The 17,122-nt window shown below is 40.4% G+C and overlaps 1 protein-coding gene across 3 annotated transcripts in view; it reads right to left on the reverse strand.

Moving 5' to 3' along the window:
• The window catches only part of ngef (neuronal guanine nucleotide exchange factor), a 62,087-nt gene that overhangs the window by 1,970 nt on the left and 42,995 nt on the right, over positions 1 to 17,122 (reverse strand). For all 3 annotated transcript variants that reach the window (XM_002933353.3, XM_031902564.1, XM_004917796.4), the window contains 9 exons: positions 15,393 to 15,667; positions 11,937 to 12,097; positions 10,085 to 10,237; positions 8,287 to 8,416; positions 3,576 to 3,650; positions 3,245 to 3,334; positions 2,061 to 2,224; positions 1,245 to 1,400; positions 743 to 822 (listed from right to left, as the gene is read on the reverse strand). In XM_002933353.3, coding sequence (XP_002933399.1) covers positions 743 to 822; positions 1,245 to 1,400; positions 2,061 to 2,224; positions 3,245 to 3,334; positions 3,576 to 3,650; positions 8,287 to 8,416; positions 10,085 to 10,237; positions 11,937 to 12,097; positions 15,393 to 15,667 — 1,284 coding nt within the window. The remainder of the gene's footprint in view (positions 1 to 742; positions 823 to 1,244; positions 1,401 to 2,060; positions 2,225 to 3,244; positions 3,335 to 3,575; positions 3,651 to 8,286; positions 8,417 to 10,084; positions 10,238 to 11,936; positions 12,098 to 15,392; positions 15,668 to 17,122) is intronic.

Below are 17,122 nucleotides of genomic sequence, written 5' to 3' on the forward strand. Positions count from 1 at the left end.
AAATTCTAATACTAATTAAATTTCAGAGTTTGCTGTGGCCATGGATACTCTCCTAGTCCAAAATCAGAATCAGTCCCCCACACACACAAACCCACCAACACCAACCTGAAGAATAGCACGCCACCCCTATTTACATTAATACACAAACAAGATCAGGTAAACATTATCCTTAGACATGTGAAGAGCACCCTAAAAACAAAGAGAAGGGGGCCAAGACACAAGGTGTTAAACACAGGCAAAAAAATATGTAGAACAGAAAAGAAAGCGGAGGAAAGGCAGATCACAAGAGAAAGGGGGAATAGGATGAAAACATAAAAATAGAAGAAACTGGAAACCACTCTAAAATAAGGGCAATAAGAGAAAATATAGAATGAGAAAGCAGAACTGGCAGCAGAAAAGAGCTAAACAGAAGGAAAATGAAGCAGGAGAACTGCAGAGACTAAGAATAAAAACATAACGCAGCATAAGGGGCTGATAGCAGAAGCAGAAACAAAATGAGGGAAGGAAAAGACACAGACAAACCAAGGATAATTGGCAGAACAGTAACAATTGAAAATAGTGAATGGGAAGGTAAAAAAATGTAACAGAGAAGGGGAAACCAAGGAAACATTATAGCAGACATGAGGGTATAGGGTACAGTTGGTATATTCCAAAGGTACAATGCTGGGTTGGCATCAGCAGTGAGTTTAGTGTATGTCTAACTCCTACACCATAGTGTACCTGCACTGCTTGAGGAACTCACCCAGAAGCTTTGCGGACATTGAGACAAACTTGGTTCTTCGGTTTGGAACCAGTGATGTCATCCAGCGCTTCATCTCACTCCTTAAAGAGAAAGACAAATAGAATAATCTTCCGTTATGCCACAAAAGGTGAAAAGCTGTTCACTAAAAGGGTCATCCAAGTAGAGGAACAAATGGGGCAATATGAACTTTTGGACCTCTGGGAAACAACTGGAATACACAGGATTCCTCATTGCAGGCCAACTGTGAGTGTAGACTATCCCATCAGCATGGTGAATAGCATTGGTGCTGTAAGTCCAATCTTTGGAATATATCATGGTGCTTGAATGCATCATGCTGTTTATGTGAGGACAACTAATCACATACAGTAGGTAGAAGTTACTGGGCCCCCAAACATTGGGAAAGACGGCCTGTTTGTGCTCCTATTGTGCCTCTGACTGCACTGCTCACAAAAGAAGATATTAGAAGTCAATGGGATGTAAAGCCTGCTGAGCCAGTACTCACTGGGAGGTGGCCTTTAGCATGTAGGTGAATTCCCTTTCATGTGCATTCTCCAGAAGCTTCAGAATGAAGACATTGGCCAGTGTCTGGCCCTGATCCTCCAGCTCCTCTACACGCAGCAGACCCCGAGCAGCCACATCAAACACCTGATATCGTTCCCTGGGGACACACAATGGCATCACAAGAGCTTACTCTTTTATTGCTACACAGATCACTACTACCCCGGCCTCTCACACCTGCCATGCACAGGCCAGCACATTTTGAGTTTGACTTTTATTTATGGACGGTAGGTTTCATTGGCTGCATTTTTTTATTAATTGCATTTTTTTTTAAATTATTTTGTTCAGCAGCTTTCAAATGTGGAATTTCAGCAGCTATTTGTCTGCTAGCGTCCAATTTAACCTACCAACCAGGAAGTGATTTGAAAGAGAGACAGGAATATGAATAGAGGAGGGCCTAAATAGAGATATAAGTAATAAAAAGTCACAAAGACAATGAAATTGTAGCCTCAACGAGCAATAGTTTTTTTTGGCTGCTGGGGTCAGTGACCCCCATTTGAAAGTTGGAAGGAGTCAGAAGAAGAAGGCAAATTCAAAAATTATAAAAATAAAAAATGACAAACTGAAAAGTTGCTAATAGGTCAGTCTCAACATACTAAAAGTTAACTAGAAGGTGAATCGCCCCCTAAAGATTCATGAATCTATAACTGTAAGGAACAAAACAAAGGAGCTGCCATAAAAGGAAGAGTCTTCATGCAAACTGCCTACTAAATATAAGCAAACTTGTGGGGCAACCGCCGCTGTCTGCTGTTACACTCACCCTGTGAGAGGCTTGCACATCAGGAGAAGGTCATTGAATAGGAAGAGATAGACTGGGCGGAAAAGCTTCTTAGTGCGTAGAGTGCGGGACGTACGTGGCCCTGACATCTGCTGTAGCTCTCCCTGCTTCATTAGCCAGCGTGAGTGTGAAATGATGGGGACAGACTGAAACGAAAGTGGGGACATCGTCATTAAAGACTGGAGCCGGGCAGGAACACAGCATAGCCCATGGGTCATGCAGCCAACACTGGGACACAGGGCACAGGTAGATAGGTCCCAAAACAAAATTAAATCAATCTTAGGAGAATTAGATGTTTATTTATGGTAAAATATTGATACCAAAATATTTGCATGGAAAATCTTCCCAGCGTATAATTAATAGTTATCGCCCATTTACTTCCCCTTGGGCAAAGTTAAAGGTACATTATGCAAAGTCATTTGCCTGACCATTTATATCAATAGGTGGCCTCATATATTTTTTTGCAAAACGAGCCAATTCTTTGCACTTTCTCCCTTCGGGATGAATGTCATGGCCGGATACTCAACTCTTAGCACCAGCTTTACATATAGGGCTCCCTTGGGTCTGTCAGTCTGTCAGCTTCCAGTGTAAGGTGCAGGGTGCAGGCTGCTAAGGCATTTGCCCTGGTGCAAGTGATTCCTGCATGGGCCCTAAGGGGCACAATAGTGCACCCCTTGGTGCTCTGGCATTTGCACCCGAGGCAATGCCAAATGAGACCCATAACCATTAATTATATAATATATAATTTTCCCTTTATGTACAAAACAAAAGGTAAAGTAACTACCTTCGACTTGTGGGTTTTCAAATGTCTCAGAGCTACAACTCCCGAGTTCCTTATAAAAGATACTGGCAGAAGAGCTGCAGTTTAAAAATGAATGAACTAAAGAGAGGATTATCCCATTGCAACCAATCAGCAGGCAGCAGTTACTTTCTGGCTGCCTCTAAGAAAATATCTACTTGGTACAGGTTGTGAGGCCTGGCGCAAACTTTGCACCTGTTATTTACATTGCCCCTTGAATATACTAGTTAAAAAAAGGTTAGTGCACAAATGTTCTGGTAATGTCACAGTGAAGCCAGAATATCAACAACGAAAGAGGGTGAAACAGTGTTTTATAGTTGGGAAAAACATAGTGGAATCCATTATAGGACCAGGTAATGATTCATACCTTAATCTTAAACTCAAGCGTCTTCTCTATGCTGATCAGCTGCTCTGTGCGGCTCATCTTCCTCACCCCGTCATTGCAGGCACGCACTAACTGGTAGGGACACAACCAACAGGTGAGTGCAGTCAGTCATCACATAGTAGAACAAGCATTTAGCTTCAGTGGTGTAACTACATGGTACTGGCCCCCATAATGTCCACACATTGACCAATTTTACCAATATCTATTGTATTGTTTATTAATTAGGGCCTCAAGGGGCCCCCTACACCTCCTGGGCCCCCCTGCAACCATAGGGTCTGCTTCCTCTGTAGTTACACCTCCCGACACAACATACCTTCTCCAGCTCCCGGTGTGCCTGTAGAGCTGACACTTCTCGCTCTGAGCCTTCTTCCACCTTGGTCAGGATATTCTTTGAGGAAAAACAGAAATATAGCGGTGCACTGTTTATCTTCACACGAACCCTATGGCGCAGAATGTCACACTTGCCCCACCAGGTGCCCATGTTTAGTCTATATCCCATGTTTCCCATCTCATTAATGATGTGCTACCCTATGGCAATGCATCATGCACTACTAGTGAAATCTTTTTGGTTGAAGGTTCTGTTTGAGGTCCCATTTGGCCAGGACCACCAGCTCTGATGAGCTGTCCTTTCCCCTTCACTAAATAATATAAATATAACCCTTTGAGGCGGTGTCCCTTTGTTTCCTTATAACACATAAGCAGCTTGTTAAATGACAAAAGAACTATATAAATATGTACAAATGCAAAACCAATTTTAGCACAGCAGCATCTGGGAAATGACTGGATGCTATTAATGTAGGGGTTATAGTACAATGTAATTGGTCATTATGTATTTTCTATTTAGGTCTTGTTTATTATATTTTGCTGCATCTACATCTACATATGCCTGTGCCTCCTATGGAGTGACTGTATGTATTGCAAAGTATTGCTTCCAACTGCATCAACCCTCCAGCTCCAATGCAGTAAATAAGCTTTGCTTATGAAGCCTATGGTTATCAGTTGAGATCATTGTTTAGTGGTTCCTCTCTTGTGATGTATTTTTTCCTGCTTGGGGTGGTGCATTGCTAGTTGCCTGGGGGGTACATTGCTACTAGTTTGCTGTATGGTTTTACTTGGCACATTAGGATGGTTCATTTTGTTTAAACAAACCTGGCAATTTGCACAAAAATATTACATCTCCTTGAAAATCTGCTTGATCTCTTGTGTTGTTTTTGTAAACCTCATTTGTTTCAGTGCTGACTTTTATAGCAGCAATATATTGGTAATTAGTATGGAAATTGTAACAGGACTTGTGTGTAATTCTTTTTAATGGTGATATAATGACTGTGAAACATCCCTGCCTCAATGAGCTGACAAATGAGTTTTCGCTAGACAAAGTCCACAATGACAGCAGAAGGGATTAGAGCTTGTGATTAATTTGCTGCTGCCAATCTTTGTTTTGTTTATGAGATTTAAATGTGTTTTTAAAGGTCTTTAAGAATTTATGCTACCCCAGGGCTAGGCTTCTTCTGAATGTCCTTACAGGGATTCTATGGACTAGCAGCAGCGCAGTGCAATCAGTCAGCTCCCCATTTAAGGGAAAAATAATTAGTTCAGGACTTAGTTTCTGTGCTAGGCCAAGTCACCCACTGATACACCATCATAGCACTACTGTGTGGGATGCTGCAAGGGCCATGGGTTCTGTCTGGCTGCTGCTCCCTAGTACACAGGAGTTTATCCAGGTGTTTATCTAATGGCACTGGGAGAGGGACACATCAAGCTGCACTGGGAATGTTAATGTAAAAATGAAACTAGGTAAATAAAAATAATAAAAATTGTTTTAAATAAAAATGTTTTTAATACAGTTAATTAGACAAAAATGTCATCTATAAAGGCTGGAGTGGGCAGATGTCTAACATAATAGCCAGAACTCTACTTCCTGCTTTATAGCTCTCTAAGCTGTTAGCAGTCAGTAACCAATCAGTGACTTGAGTCGGGGCCATATGGGATATAACTGTTCAGTTAGTTTGCTTTTGATTCTGACCTGCGTGCTCACAAACTCACTGAATAGTTTTGTCCCATGTGGTTTCAACCAAAGCAGAGAAAACCAAAAACCAAAGCTGCAGAACCATATTTATTCCCACAATGTAAAGGGAGGGTTTGGAAAATACAAAAGTAGTCTTTTGGTTAGAATATAAAAATAAACACATTCATAAATGAAAAAGATGGGAGGGATGAGAAATAATAGAAAGGACATAATGAATATCCCAAACAACAGATAATATGGTTTCAAAAGACTGGCTAACACCGGCTTCACCCTGGCGATTTTGCAGCCCAACACCCAAACAAAGATAGTTGCTACCCAACAGCTGATCTACACGGCTCTATGAGGCTTGCTAATGGCACAGTGCTTTCATACAGGCCGAGCAGCACCATGTGTAGCTACACTGCATAGAGCTCATTTACTAAAACAGCTCAGCTCTAATTAGTGTTGCTCGGAGTTAAAGTACAGCTATTATTAGAGCTTGGCACCATTATTTATATAGTTTCTCAATTCTTACTTCTCTTTCCCATTATTACTCTTACTCATTTAACCTGCTTTTGTTTAAGTGGGTCTTGCGGCCAATGTAACGCACAATTCATTAATAAAGCCACATTGCCACCATTTCATAAAAGCTGCTTGTGTAACACTGCTAACACTAATAGTGGGTTTTTATTACTTTGTATTTGGGGGTAGTGACAAGCATTTTTTTTTCGCCAGGTTTCCACTGCAAAAAATGCCAATGAACATTGTCTTTCTCATTACACTGGGCATGCTTTTCTAGTACACTGGGCAAATACTTCTTACATAAGTACTCTTTAGAACCATCAATAGCAAGGTGGCCATACCATTCTCTATCCATTTGACCTGTGGGCTGTTTGGGCAGATGGCATCTGTGTTCAGCCCATATATATTGGCTGCCTCAATCCAACACTGGAGTAGGACACTTGCCCTAGGGTTCAGCCTTGTAAGAGTCAGGTAGCAGGGATGCTTACTGAAGTACTGTTATTTATGCCTATGAATACTGGGCTGTAACCTTTTCCATGTCCCATTCTCTTCCCACACCATAGCATGACTTATTTCCAGTAGGTACTGTAATTTCCACTGAGTTCTGTAAGCTGTATTTACCCTGGCCATCTCCATGTCAGCTATGCATGGGTAAGCCCTCCCCTTTCAGCCCAGATAGAAGACCCTCCCCTATCAAAAACTTTTAAGCCTTCCTACTCCCTTACACATGTGTCTCTTTGGTCTTCTGCCTTTGACCTCAGGCATTTAGTACATTATTTTATTTAATTAATTTTTTAAGGATCTCAGGGCCTAGCCAAGAGGGCGGCCATTGGGGGAGTCAGGTTTTAAGGTTTTCCTGACAAGGGCTACTGACTTGTACAGGTAAGTTATTTGCACTTGATAAAGGTGCTTGCTTTCTGGAAAAGCAGTATGCGTATGCCCTGGAACTCCCCAAAAAGGCAGCTGTTCCATGTTCTGCCAAGCCCTCTGACTATAAGGCCATTTATTATAATGTAAGTACTACTGCAATGGCTATTATTCACCTATTTAGCTTTAGGCTACTCAGTATATACATTCAGAAGGTTCTGGGCAAGCCTTTTAGGTCACCATTAGCAATCTGTATACAATGTATCACAGGGTATTTCAGGACTCTTTTTGGGTTTAGGCCATTAGATACTTATTTGTGTTTGTAACGGCAAGCTCTAAGCCTTTCACTGTAGTGCTTGTGTATTACTGAAGGGAATACTGGTCCTCTGTGTTTTAGATCATTTTTTCTAAGCTGCATTAAGGCCGCTGCTGTTTATTCTAGTACTTGGCTATAAAGAGGTAGGAGGTGAATGTGGAACATTTCTATGAGGTTCTACGGTTAATATTAATTATGGATGTTCAATATTTAGCTTTTTCTCTACATTGTGCTCATTTCAGGCAATTTCATATACAGTTTGCTCCATTGTAGGGAGTATTTCTGGTAGGGCTCATTCCTTAGATAGTTTGTTCTATGCATAAGTAGAAGTTTAGGGAATTTTATTTTACTCTAGTAGAATTTAAAAGAGTGGTATGCGGGGAGCATCATGCCTTAAGACTGAGTGTTTCCCAGCTCTGAGAACATCTTTCATTATGCCTGATTATTGGAATCTTGCTTTGGGTTTACTGTTACAAAGAGCTGGGTTCCCACATGTCTCATTCGCCAAATGCCTATAGATTAAACTCAGGTTTCTCAGTTTGGGTTGGTGAGGAGCCTGGTGTCTTGGTGAGTGCCTGCAGATGTCTGATGCTATAGCAGACTCACTGTTGTGGTGTCTGATGCCTGTAGGTGTTTGCTAGGATGTTGGGTTCTTACTGAACTTAGATAGATTATGTCACTATCAAATGAGCCTGTAGTGCAGGGGTCCCCAACCTTTCTTACTCGTGAGCCACAGTCAAATGTAAAAAGACTTGGAGAGCAACACAAGCATCATGAAAGTTCATGGAGGTGCCAAATAAGTGCTAAGATTGGCTATTAGGCAGCCTCTATGCACACTATCAGCTTACAGGGGGCTTTATTTGGTAGTAAATCTTGTTTTAATTTAACCAAAACTTGCCACCAAGTCAGGAATTCAAAAATAACTCCCTGGTTTGGGGGCACTGGGAGCAACATCCAAGGGGTTGGTGAGCAACATGTTGCTCAGGAGCCACTGGTTGGGGAGCACTACTGTAGTGTTTGATCTTGAGAGCTGTTACTTGTATAACCTTTTTGAAGGTAAAATTTGTATCCTTCCCCTATACTGCTGGTATATTAGCATGGTGGCAATGATCAGGGTTTGCTTTTCAGTTTTTATTTTGACAGGACCCTCATTTGCAGTCTTAACAGAGTTTCCTTCAGTATTTAGAGGTAAAAAAAGTGGTAATTGTGTGGAAAATTACGATAAGTATGATGTAATTTTTTCTTTTCCTTCACAATGCACCAGGAAGACCTATCTAGCTCCACTATGTAGGTTGTAACAAAGGCCTTAGATACCTGCACCAGAAGCTTGAGTCGTGTGATCCTCTGGAATGGAAGGATGAGAAATGATGAAAAAGGAAGCCCACGGCATACAGGATCTGTCTCCAAATGTCCCACCGATTCTCGGAATTCTGGCCTCTCCTGACTAAAACATAAATGAGTAAAAAGTAAAACATTAAATGAGAACAAAAAGGTAAATCTAAGAGAGAAGAAGCATGTCTGCTCTAGAAAAAAGATGCATGTCTGGTCTGTGAGAAGCGTGCCTTCTCTTGATTGGTGCTGCTGTTATCAAATAGCTATTCATTATTGCTATTCATTAACTACAAACATATCTGTCTACTAAATACTTCAAGCTAAATAACACAAAATGGTGCATCTACCAGGTGAGTAGGGGGTGATGCTGCACTAGGGGCCAGCAACCCCACTGGGGTTTGATGGGAGATTGCTTTGGGTACAATTCATAGAAGCCCATCAAGCCCTGCAGTGCTGGAGAGCTTACAACTGCAAGCTAATATTGTGCGGGGATGAGGGTCTCGTGCAAAGGTAGGGGTCCAGTGCAAATTCTGCCATGGCACCTGTAAGCCTTCAGTTATGCCACTGACAGCATGGCACATGTCAACAGCACAGCCACTATGGATGGACTGTGCCAGGGAAGATTAAAGAAGGTAACAATGACCTGGCCACATATTATAAAAGATTACTGCTGAGGAGGTCACAGTGTCATACTGTCAGAGTACTATGGGATCCAATGCCCAGAAACTAGTTATCCAGAAAGCTTCGAATTATGGGAATAATTTCCTTTTTCTCTGTTATTATAGAATGGTACCTTATACCTGATCCAAACTGTAAGATGTATTCAAGATCCTTACTGGAGGCAAAACAATCCTATTGGATTAAGGTTTAATTCATATTTATATAATCTTTTAGTAGATGCTACAATTTCATTTTTGTGTCACAGAGATATTTCCTGAGAAAAAGAACATTCCCTAGTTAGCAGGTTTATTCCGGGGCCCTGCAGCCATGAGACAAGTTGAGAAACTCGCCACAGGCGCGGGGCCCCCAAAGTTACCAGCGGTGGCAAAAAGCTGTATATTTCTAAAGAGGTGTAGAAAGCTCTTTTCCTTTGCAGTGGAGATGTAATGGTCACTAAGGGGCTGATTTACTTACCCACGAACGGGTCGAATGGAGTCCGAGTGCGTTTTTTTCGTAATGATCGGTACTTTGCGATTTTTTCGTATGTTTTGCGATTTTTTTCGGATTCTTTACGAATTTTTCGGATCCAATACGATTTTTGCGTAAAAACGCGAGTTTTTCGTATCCATTACGAAAGTTGCGTAAAAAGTTGCGCATTTTTCGTAGCGTTAAAACTTACGCGAAAAGTTGCGCATTTTTCGTAGCGTTAAAACTTAACGCTACGCAAAATGCGCAACTTTTCGCGTAAGTTTTAACGCTACGAAAAATGCGCAACTTTTTACGCAACTTTCGTAATGGATACGAAAAACTCGCGTTTTTACGCAAAAATCGTATTGGATCCGAAAAATTCGTACAGAATCCGAAAAAATCGCAAAACATACGAAAAAGTCGCAAAATGTTCGTTTTCAAGTCGGAACTTTTCCAATTCGGGTCGGATTCGTGGGTTAGTAAATCAGCCCCTAAGTTTCATTAGTGCAAAAAGGTAGGGACAGGTAAGAAGCATTTGGGAGAAAGGAACAGCCAGAGCAGGCTGGGGTACAGAATAAATAAGGGGTACACAGACAATAGTAGGTACAATAATGCACTCTATTAGATTTCCATTTTGTCAGGAGGAACTTACAGGAGCTTTCTATACGCTCTCTCCTGATAGGTCTGATTGCACACGTAGGTGACATAAACGACAAAATGTTTCTCAGCATGCTCATAAACGATGTCACACACATCTGATATCACAATGTTTTCCTCAAACCGTTGCTCCAGGGCCAGGAGGAACCTGAAACACAACACATCCAGATCAATCCAAAGTATTACTTCAGTATACCTACTTAGCTGTCTGTGTTGCACACCTTTACTAGCAATTTTTTACTTCAATAGTTCTTGCTTTGATTAACTGATTACTTTCTTTATTCATTTAGTTGCCAATTGATTCCTATGGGTTTATGAACCAGGACAAAATTTTGCTCCATAGTGAAGCAATTAAAATGCAACCAGTCCAATGTCTAGGACATCCTTAATAAGCCTGAGGATGGTTTAGGGAAATCATGTAATCTAATTTGTTCCATGAATAAAAGTGGTTCTTCTGAGCTATCAACAGCCGAACACAGTTATATAGCTACCTCCAAAGAGAACACCATTGCCATAGAGAAGAGATTGCAGCATGACGAAAGCTAAATCAGAGATTCGGTCCCACTCTAAAGACACTTGGCAGGTGGAAGGAATATTTATATTATATAGCAGGATTACAGAGCCGCGGTACAGGGCACAGTGTGTGGCTGAGGACCTGGATCATCCTGATGAGATGCAATTTACAGAATGAATAAACGGATGGAGAAATACGATTTTAATTATCCTGAGCTTATTGCTGCCATGCCATGCAATTGTAAGGAACACAGCTCATGCCTGAGATACTGCTCTTATAACCAGCAGAGGGATTTCACGTTAATGACATCTCTAGGGGAGTATAAAGAGGTGCTTTAAAAGGTCAGTTGCAAATCAGCTATGTAACATATAACAAAGTATGGAGCTGCTATACTGTATATACAGTCTTTGGGATAAGAAATAGAAGAAGGTATTTATCAATGTCTGCTCAATTCCCCAGTCCCCAGTTATTTCAGACTTTAAAAGCCCAAGATGTTGCAGGGCTATCATTCTTAAAATGCTATGAAGAGTCAAATGGTTGTCCATCTCCACTTATTCTGATATCCCTGATACCCAAAACCTAAACTTGACTGCATATTTGCACAAAGTTCCTTGCCATAAGTAATATTCCAGATCCTATCATGTCTCATGTGATCCTGGCAGCACTCTGCTCTTTACGGAGGCCAGCAATGCTATTACCCAGACTCATTCACTTAATGCAGGCCAACTTATTAGCCAACGCCACAAACTCTACACACTCCAGCACAGAATGTACTTTATAAACAAATACATGTTGATCTCCTGCTGTTTAAGAACATGGACAGGGCACCTGCAGTTGCAGTACAGCAAGATCTGTGTAACTATTAAACCTGCCTTCACTGCTGATAAATAGGATTTTTTTTTTACCTGTGTTGTTACTGTTTCCCAACGAAGCACTTTTATTAATTATTTGGGGTACTTGATATTTTTTTTGATCTTATTTCATTTTACCCAAAATAATTTCTGCTGGACAATGGGATAGGGAATGACAACGTGTTCAATATTTTATAAACCTGTTAGAATATATCAGCCCACGTGACTATACAAGCAGGAAGATTGTAGAATATTGTGAAAATGTCTCAGCTAGTGATGAAGTCTTGCTTTCAGTGTCAGCTTATCTGTTCTTGGCATTCTCTGTTTTCTGCTTATAAACCCTACATTGCTTTCATTGTATGAAAACAAGCACTTTGAAGAAGCTGTTATTGTTATTTAAATACATGTACCAATCAAACAACAGTCATTCCTTCTTAAAGAGAAGTTTAATTTCTTTCCAATTTTCCCTGCTGGAGCTTTACCTCTCACTAGTGGCCAGAACCTCCAATACATTTGAGAAGATGAAGTGAATCTCTGACTGGTGCAGTGACGCTCGCAGTCGCTCACTGTCCATGAAGTGAGATACCACCAAGCGAAGGCTCTTGTAGTACGAGGCTTCAGAGGTCAACAGCTCAAACATGGCCTGTGTATGAGAAGGAGAAAAGCATTCTAGAACATGACCTTATAGTGCTATAAAGCCTCACATTAAACGACTGGCACATAGCTTCTAGCATGCAATAAAGTAGCCGCCCCTTTTGTTCCATAATGATAAGGGCTTAAGTTTATTTCACAGAAATACTTTCTTATGAGCATTTATGCATTCTTTTAGTTTTCACCCCTCCCCCGGGAAAGACCTACACAGTATTTACAAGAACAAACAATATTCTAGCCTATGTATCATTATCTAAAAATATATATTAATAATGCATGCATTCCCAGTAAACTGCTGAACATTCATGTCTAAAGATTGTTTCTCATACTCTTATCCTTGTGCATCTTGTGGTGGATTTTGAGGTTTATTTGAGATCCTCGTCTCTCTGAAACAGCCTAAAGCTGGCCATACAAACCAAGATATTATTAAGACCAATCATCCAGTATACAGAATGATGCATCCTTAAAGTGGAACTGTGGCAAAAATTTAACTGTAATATAAGCTTCATCATACTGAAATAATACGTTTTCTAAAAATAATCAGTTAAAAATTCTAAACTGTTCATGAAATTACACTTCACTATCTCCTACTGAGCTGTCTCTTCCTGCCGGAGGTTGAGTCAAAGTTTGATTGACAGTTAAGATTAATCCTTCTTTTGGGGTTCCCTTTGCCTAGAAGATGTATGCTTGAGAAAGGGTCTGGAGGGGCCTGAAATGTTGCTCTTGTTTTCTGTATGTACTTGGGCAAATAAAACACTTTTTTTACATGGCTTGCAACTTCAGTGTGCTACTGGATTTTTTTGCTGTTGGATATTGACCCCCATGCAAGGTGAGGTTCTTTCAGTATTTTGCACCTGATACCCTAATGGGTATGCTAACAGAGAGTTGAGCTCCCCAATTCTACTACTGCTATAGAAGATGTATGAGACCTCGCACTTTCAAAATAACCAGAAATCCTGTCTGTCTACATGTTAGGTTTGTGCCAGAATCATTTATTTTGTTTGTGCTGGAGTTGGCTTTTTAAGTTAGCTCTAATACATCCGCTGGGAAGGGGAACCCCACTAAAAGATGAATTAGACCTAACTGTCAATCAAAATCTGACCCTGACCTCTGCATGAAGAGAGAATAAAGAGAGACAGGTGAGAGGGGGAGAATGATGATTCTATTTAAAAAGTTTCATATTTCCCTGAGATACAGCTTACCTTAAAAAGGGCAAAAATGAAAATGTAATGTAAGCTTCATCATAGGAAAATAAGAAGTTTTCAATATATAATCAATTAAAAATTCTGACCTTATTTTTTTTAAAAAATATTCAAGTTACTCTTTATTATCCCCCTTTCAGCAGTCTGTCTCTCTTTATTCTCTCTTCAAGCCAAACTCCTATTGTGTTTCATAAATGAAAATACAGATGCTGGCTTATCAAGGTTTAGTTTTGCATGATTCAGTTTAAGTGAGGATGTAAGTTTTGTGATGAGGCTGCAGAAAGGCTTTCCCCCTATCCGCTCCCCCACACAGATCCCTGTAGGTAAGTCATGATGTACTGCAGTGCTGCGCGTAACTATTACACTGTCATTTTCAGCAGCTTATTTGCAGACATTCTGACCTGATTTCAGTTTAAGTTCCATTTCTTAACAATTTGCCTGAAAGTTACATGAGTTGTTCCTGCCTCAGAACTAGAATCACAAGAGATGAGATGGTCACGGGCATTTTACAAGCCAAGAACTGGCTTCACATGACCAATACAATTTTAATCTAAAGTAACAGACAAAAAACAGTAATGGAAGAGTTGGAAAGGTGTCCAGACCTTTGCACATGACATATTTATTGAAATCTTCCAGTCTCTTTAAATAAGCAAATAAAAGGACTCATTTACGAACACAAGTGTAGTTGTGGTCCTGCCAATCTCCCCACAGACAGTTGCATGTAAAATCCCATTCATTAAAATGTGCTCCTTGCATTTATGTTCCTGCCACCGTGTGCAGTTGCACTTACAGACACAGAGAAACCAGCACCTCTGGACCAGGCAGCAGCTCCAGGGTTCCGTTAATACTTGTGCCTAATGAATAGGGAGCTTGTGCCATTTGCATGGCGAACACTGGAAATTACGTTGACTGGACTCCAGTGCAATTGCACAACTGTGTTAAATTTGATGCATCTGCTATAATTACATCAGGTACAACGCTGCCTTGCAATCTAAATGTTGCTGGAATTCTGGGGGAAAATGCTGCATTGTGGGAAAAAAATGCCTAATGTCTCCACACTAGCAGTCATAAATGACCGCTAAACAGTAACTACATGATAAGGGTCAGTTTTACCACCAAGTTTAGTTAAGTAATTTGCTGTTTTGTCCAATCATAATGCAGCATCTTTCTCAGAAAGCCCAAAACATGCCTAATTTGCATCGACAGGCATGCAGTTTGATACAGGATTTGGCATGGACACACACAACTATGCGGCGGAAGTGCAAGGAACGTCTTTGGACATCAGAATCCTTGTGCATTTTAGCATGGCCGCCATTGCAGTTGCAGTCATAAATGAGCCCTGTTAATCTGTTATGGACAAATTCATTTTCTATAGAAAAGACTGCAAAGATGGTGAAGGGACCTAGGCCTAATATTTTCAAGGGTCACCCACCTAATAAATGAAAAGATGTTATATCTGTGGTACTATGGAGGGCAAAAACAATGAAAAAGGCAGACTGTAATTCTGGTGCAAAAAGCTACCATTCAATCATTTACTCTGGAATATGTATTGGTTTTTTACATAAAGGATCACTTTTGCACTGCAGTTACCCCAAATCCAGTTTTCCTGTTACTTTAATTTAAAAAGTAACTACTTTGTATAAGCTTTTGTTTAACTGTGCAACACACATTTCAATAAATGCAGGTAGGAACTATATAAAATCCTCCATGCTCTTCTGAAATTGCCGTACTATTCTGATTCCGCTCAACATGCTGCAATCCAGAAACCCCACTAAGGATTATGGATGCATGTTCCTCCAATGTGTATACTGATAACTTGTAATGTAAAACGTACGCCAAGCTTAATTTACCCTTAAATGCTAGCAAACAAGCTGTTATTGTAATTTCCCTATTTTTGATGTTAATGTCATCATTGTTAAATATGGAATCTCCAATTGCATTAAAAATATTTTATACTAAAACCTTTTTATTCCCAGTGATCATGTCAACTTGACATGACATCATAGTGCTATCAACAGTAGTACACAAACCCTGCAAGAGATCCCATCCATGTCCCATCCATGTTCCCTCCAACAACCCTCCTACCTCCTGGAGTTTAACTTCTTCGGGCTGCAACAGAGCCAGCACTCCACTTTTCCTGACGTCCGGGAGGTCCTGCCACAAGTTAAATCCAGAACAGGAGCTCTCGAACCGGCTAAATGTAGAGTTTGCCCTTTGATTCTCGATCGGTGGCGGGGAGCCCAAAGGTGTGTTCTGAGAGTTGTTGGAGGTCTCAGCAGATTGTACATAATTATCCTGTAGCCTTCGAGTCTCAATCTCATGCTGTGTAGATTTATCTCTGTATTCCTGGTAAAGGAACTCTCCAGAGGAAAAACAAATAAAGAACATGACTATGGGTACTGGGTAAGTCAATGCACTGCACTGATAGATACTGCTTACCTAATATCTATAGCACTAAAGATTTTATCCAACAATGCATGCAGCATCATGCTTGTATATTAATCAAAGTTTTTCCAGGATATCCTGAATAAGAAAGTTAGGTTTACTTCACATGGTTAACAAATCAAGCTTTATTATTATTTTCTATGGCAGAGTTTAAACTTAACTTTGCAGTAGTAACTATCACAGTCGACAAGCCCTTATATCTGGAGTGGGGAAGTTATTTGAGTGTTTGCGAATTAATCAGATTGGGATTATGTTCTGGAGAATGGCATCATAAGTAGGAATCAGCATGGCTTCATTGCAGGTTACTGATACATCTTCAATGTAGAAGGTCCTGGCAATACTTTTATATAAAAGAAAGTGAAGCAAGCAAAGCCAGTCAGCAGCAGCAACAGCCAGCAAGATATAGTCTTGAATTTCATGGTAACAAGAGGGTAATGTGTCCCTTTGATCAAGGCAGTATAACTTTGGCCTTAGTACTTGTGTTTGCATGCCCTTTCTCTGTAAAGTACTCAGGGAGACAATGGTAATAAAAAATGATAATATTATTTCTCAGTACACTTTTAATCCAGTGGTTCGTCTAATAGCTGATTTGGAGAGAGAAAGTATCATGTACTGAGTACTGCTGCAGCTCACAGGCATAATGAGTGAAGGATAGAGTAAAGAGCACCAGCAGTAATTGTTTACGCTGTACATTAATAAGCCATAATCCCAGTCTTCTTCTAGTGGTGAATCAACACAATACAAACAGCCCAGTACATTATTGAGACTTATACCCCATCTTAATAAGGGACCAAACAGTATCAACAGCCCAATATATTTGTGAGGAGTACACTTAGTAAGCCTCATTTTAATGATGACCCAGTACAATATAAAAAGCCCATCATTTTAATGAGCCAGTTTAGATGAGTATAAAGTCAAATATTCATAGTCCACATACTAATGAACCAATGCAGTAAGAATTTCCCCCTGAAGACAATGCAATGCAACCAGTCCCTGATCATACTGAGCTTACTAGTAAACTAAATTTTACAACAACAATGATGGTAAAATGAAGGAGGTTTGTTCAATAGCCCAGTCTCCACTATGCCCTCAGGGAGAGGACAATCATATCCAAATGCATTAATTTCCAGAAATGTCAAGCAACTTCATAAAACTAGCCAGTCAAAACCTGTTCATTTCACCTTGGTTATCCTGCTGAGCCATATTCACTTGCCCAAGCTTACAAATACACACAAACAATACAACAGATGGAACATTTTGTCTCATTTCGCTCAGTGGGGCATGAATAGCAAAGCTGACACATCACTGCTGTATTTTTGGAAGCGCCTGTTGTTAGACTTTTAGCGTAGTACTGAAGGGCTTACATAGTT

Source organism: Xenopus tropicalis, chromosome 5 (assembly GCF_000004195.4).
Source record: "Xenopus tropicalis strain Nigerian chromosome 5, UCB_Xtro_10.0, whole genome shotgun sequence".
Lineage (NCBI taxonomy): Eukaryota > Metazoa > Chordata > Amphibia > Anura > Pipidae > Xenopus > Xenopus tropicalis.